The sequence below is a fragment of the Dendrobium catenatum genome, unplaced genomic scaffold (assembly GCF_001605985.2).
Source record: "Dendrobium catenatum unplaced genomic scaffold, ASM160598v2 fragScaff_scaffold_1163, whole genome shotgun sequence".
NCBI classification, from domain to species: domain Eukaryota; kingdom Viridiplantae; phylum Streptophyta; class Magnoliopsida; order Asparagales; family Orchidaceae; genus Dendrobium; species Dendrobium catenatum.
Genome location: NW_021319625.1, coordinates 1091134 through 1096309, shown reverse-complemented (window position 1 = coordinate 1096309; position 5176 = coordinate 1091134). Strand labels below are relative to the sequence as shown.

Below are 5176 nucleotides of genomic sequence, written 5' to 3'. Positions count from 1 at the left end.
AAATATTTAATAGTTATAATATTTATCATTATTAAATATTTAAAATATAATTAAAATGTTATTAAAAATATAAAGTTAATTTAAAATATAATTAAATATTTAAAATATAATTAAATATTTACTAAAAAATATTAAATTTAAATTTAAATGACCTTTTTCTCTCTCTCTCTACATCTCTATAAGAAGCTGAAAACAACAATAAATGATTAAAAATTTTTGCTGCGATGAAAAACGAAAAAAAAAAAAAAAGTTTTAAGTTTTAACAGAAAATACTCAAAATAGTGTTTTTGATATTTTTAAATTAAATTTATATTGCATTCCTGACCCTTTTAAAAATTTGCCCGTCGGTAAACACTGTAAAAACAAGGCACGTATACGTACAGATAAGTTTGATATATAGTAGTTATTTATATATATCTCTGTATGATTTGGCCAGAAATTATTTCGTTCACCTACAAGTGTCAGATATAGATCGAATCGACCTATTAAACCTCCCCGTGGTGCCTCATCTCTTCCAACTGACCATGGAAGGTGGGAGTCTTCACATCTTGATGCTGCCATGGTTTGCCTTCGGCCATCTTCTTCCCTTTCTTGAGCTCGCTAAATCCCTCGCCCGAAAGGGCCACCGTATCTCTTTCCTCAGCACCCCGAGAAATGTAGCAAGACTCCCCGCCATCCCCCCGCCTCTCACTCCCTTCATCAACTTCATCGAAATCCCACTACCTCAAATTGAACGCCTGCCGGAGAACGCCGAGGCGACCATAGACCTCCCTTCCGCGGATCTCCGTCCATATCTAAGTAAAGCTTTTGACACTTTTGAGCGAAAGCTCTCCGATCTCATCCAAAACAAGCAAATAGCGTCTCTGGATTGCATCCTCTTCGACTACGCCGCCCACTGGGTTCCAAACATTGCTGTAAAATTCGGTGTGCCGTGTGCGTTCTTCAGCATTTTTAACGCCGCATTCTTTTCCTTCTTGGGCCCGCCATCCGCACTAATGGGCGGCGCAGGAGCTCGGAAGAAAGCAGAGGAACTCACCCAGTTGCCTCCGTGGATTCCTTTCCCTTCCACAATCGTCTTCCGCTCTTTCGATGCTCCCCAGATGTTCAATGCAGCAGTTCCAGATGCATCTGGTGTATCTGAAATGTATCGGGCTGGGAAATCTATACAGGGATGCCAAATCGTACTCATCCGTAGCTGTAAGGAGTTGGAGCCCGAATGGTTGCAGCTTCTCGGCCACCTTTCTGAGAAGCCGATCGTCCCTGTAGGACTTCTACCACCCTCAATTGAACAAGGACAGCACGCAGCGCTTGAATGGTTAGACAAGCAAGGACGGGGCTCAACTGTGTATGTTGCCTTCGGAAGTGAAGTGAAGCTAAGTGCCGCGCAGGTGAAGGAGATCGCCGTCGGCCTGGAACTGAGCGGGCTGCATTTCGTTTGGGCATTGAGGGCTGGGTCGGTGCCCGCTGGGCTCGTGGAGAGCATAAAGGAGCAGGGCCGTGGGCTGCTTTGCATGGACTGGGTTCCTCAAATTCGTATCTTGGCTCACCCTTCCATAGGGGGTTTCTTGACGCACGCTGGGTGGAGCTCGGTCGTGGAAGGGTTGGCGTTTGGGCTGGCGATGGTACTGCTGCCGATGATAATCGATCAGGGGCTAATTGCCAGAAAACTGGTGGAGAAGGGATTCGGCGTCGAGGTTTTTAGGAAGGAGGATGGGTCGTTCACGGGTGATGAAATTGCGAAGAGCCTGAGGTTCGCAATGGTTGAAGACGAAGGGAAAGTGCTGAGGGAAAAGGCGAAGGAATGCAGGAATTTGTTCGGCGATGAGAAACTGCATGACTTCTATGTGAGTGAATCAATCCAACACCTCAAGCGTCTGGTTGAAGCCGGCTTGTCGGTTTAGAACATTGTGAGTCAAGTTTGGTTTGTAATTTCATATTAAGTGGCCTTTAACATCTGATTGTGCTTTTAAGTTCTTTCTTTTGAGAATATACTGTTTAATCCGTTTGGAATGCAATGCATAGTAACTTAATAAAAAACCGTCCCAAAAGAAGCCTCAGCCTTAGGCCTTGTTTGAGACAGCTTAATTTCGCCTTTTTGATGTGGGGATCGTCTGAAGAATCAGACCTACAAGAAGAAAAAAATCCCAATCCATGAAAAACAACACAATCATAAGCTTTCAGAGCCTCAAAGAGAGTAATATATCATTGATGATGTTTCCTACTACAACATTCTATATATAAGCTAACATGAGAATTTTCTAGAAGCAGGTATAAAACTAGATCTACTATTCATAAGGAATACTATAACTAAAATGCTCCGCATCATTCTCCCATTGCGTCAAAAGACTTCGACTCGGTCAAGGCGCATTATCCGGAGAGAGATAGCGATCCTCCTGAGTTAATCAAGGCTTTGTTCCTCCTATAAAGATCAGAATTCCAATTTATTTCAGCAAAATTAACTCCCAAGATTTATTCTTGATCCTAGTTTGTCACTTCTAACATCTATGTTGCAGGATTGTAACCATCTTTTATCTTGCTTACTCCAGAGGAGTTACGCCCAAGTGGGCCTACATATATCTCCTCTCCACCACGTTTCATTAGGAAAAGCTCATCAAATGCTTTAAAAATATCAATGCTAGGTTGATGAATTGTGCAAACCAATGTTCTGCCTATGTGAACTATGTTCCTAACAGTTCTCATCACAATCACTGCAGCACGGGCATTTTGTCCGGAGGTTGGTTCATCCATGAATATTAGCAACAAGCTCCACAAAAATTGTCCGCTTGCGTTGTCTAGAGGGAGATAGAGATCCTCCTGGGTTGAAAATTTTGTTCTCAATGTTTATTGCAAATTTTTCATAAAGACTTGAAAGTCGTTTTACAGCTATCCATTTTCTATCTTCTGGTCTAACAAATTTGGGATTCCAACCTTCAGTGACATTTCTTCGAACAGCTTGCGAGCATTGCCTTGGATAAGGTTTGTCGGACTGCACATGGATTATTTGCACACCGGTAGACGCTACCATCGCAATGAGAAGCTCCGAGACGCTGAATTGGTTCCCCATAGCTCCAATCAATCTCAGGTGCTGCTTTCTGGCGTGTGAAGTGATCCACTCCTGGAATCATTGATAGTGCTTTAGCAAGCTCTGCGACATATTTGACCTGACCCCCTGTGTCTGAATCATCACTTAGCTCCAGGTTCTTTCCACGGACAAGCCCATGGAAGCTGATGAGAACTATATAAAGCTTCTTCTCCTTGCTTTCCTCGAACCAAATCTGGAAATCGAAAACATTACTCTGGAGCTTCTTCTTTGGTGTCTCATAGTGGAGGCTCTCCGCCACAGTGTCCCTCGTAAGCGGGTGGAGAGTACCTCTAGGAACAGCAATTTTTGAGGGCTCGCTTAAAACGGCATTCTCAAACTCAGATAAGATTTGTCGAACGACCTCAACAAGCCTGGTGATGATATCAGATACCTGATTGTTGAGTTATTCCAATGCACTGGATTGGAAAATAACGGCAACATCGGGAAGTAAATCTTGTTGAACTCCGTATATTTGCCACGATCAATGCAAGCAACATATGCTATGATCGATTATTATTGGTAAACAATACATTATTGACAACGAAAATAAGAGTGTCTCGATCATAATGCAAAGATTTAAAACTTTGTCCGATTATCAAATGGTTCATATCGATGCATTCCGGACATCCAATATACCAACAAGAAGTTGTTCGTATGCGGCAATGTGTTAGTGGATGCGATGCTAGCAAAAACTATCCAATAGCTTACACTTGTTAAACAGGCTTCGTCGATGAGTTTAGAGCATCGAATTTAACCAAAAAAGGATTCCTCGCAATCAAATTGAATGAAAGCGATCGAAATCGACAAACTACGGACATACTCGATGTTCCTCAAACGTCGTCCACTTGGAAAATGAAATTCTACATTATGTTTTGAACGTCGAAAACACTGAGAAATGACTGTGATATTATTTAGATATTTGTACGAGTGAAAATATAAAATTCGGTGTGCAAAAATATAAAATTAGACGACTTATGAGGCGATGACGACAAGTAAATTGCAATGTGCGATAATTGAAAATTTGTCGACAGATAAGATACGACGAGTGAAAAATCATTTAAAAAAAATAATAAAAGAAAAAAAAAAAGGAATAGATTATGTAATATTATTTTTATCTTAAATATGTATGTGTATATTCTAAATTTAAAGATGTTGCCTCACTCCACTCAGCTTATCTCATAATATTATTTGACATATTTAGTTTAAAATATGACATTTAAAAAAAAATATGATTTTATTTCCTGACTTGTACACATTTCCACTTAAATCATGTTGTACTACCTATATTTCTATAAAAAGTTATCATTATATTCATGTACAAAAATATAAATATCTATTAAGATAATTATCTGCTTAAGTTATATATATGAATAACTATTATATTTCAACTTTATCTGTACATCTATATGCCCCTTTTGAAAGATTTTTGCTGAATAATTCTACTACATGTCCCCATGCAAATAAATCCACTATACAAGCCAGCCACTTTGCAAACGTGTCTCTTGCCCCTACTTTGCACCGCCTCTACATGCCTGATGGATAAGAATAAATGAATAATAAAAAATGAGCTTTCATTTCTTTCACATTGATTGATTTTATCTTTCAAGCATAGTTCATTTTTGCATCCAGTGAATAACCCAATCATCTTATCTCCATTCAAGGTGTTGAGACTACATCATGCCACCTGCTCTGTTTTAAAATTCCAACGTGTGCCTTTGCATGTGCATCACCGCCCTCTCATCCCTACTTTTCCTATCTATTCATTCATGCCTCTTTCTTCATTTTGAGTTCTATCTGCTATTGTCTTGCTCTTTTTCTTCTTGGTTCCCAAGCCCGAGCTTCTCATACCCGAGTCTCCCATTCCTCCTTCTTGCCGTGAAACCTTCTATCCCATATCCCATCTCCATCTATACTCAACTATACTATTTCTAACTAACCCCATATAACTCCTCATATCCACTCTATCTCCTGTACTCAACTCCACGGTTTTCTCCATTCAAACCTCACCAAACAGGCAAACATTAACTATTTCTCTTTCTACTTTTTGTTTTCCTCTTTCTATATAAGTATATAAATATATTTCTATAAAAAAAA

At 39.8% G+C, this 5176-nt stretch overlaps 2 protein-coding genes across 2 annotated transcripts; one reads left to right on the top strand and one right to left on the bottom strand.

Annotated features, from left to right (window-relative positions):
• Positions 1-442: 442 nt before the first annotated feature.
• On the top strand, positions 443-1974 carry LOC110108526 (putative UDP-rhamnose:rhamnosyltransferase 1). Its single transcript, XM_020839202.2, has one exon. The coding sequence runs from the start codon at positions 525-527 to the stop codon at positions 1899-1901; it is 1377 nt and encodes a 458-aa protein (XP_020694861.2). The 5' UTR covers positions 443-524; the 3' UTR covers positions 1902-1974.
• Positions 1975-2181: 207 nt separating this feature from the next.
• Positions 2182-3485, bottom strand: LOC110108530 (sucrose-phosphate synthase-like; the record flags this gene model as incomplete). The annotated part of the gene is made up of 1 exon (XM_020839207.2): positions 2182-3485. A coding segment is annotated over one exon (555 nt), but the record flags the coding sequence as incomplete, so codon positions are not given.
• Positions 3486-5176: the final 1691 nt, after the last annotated feature.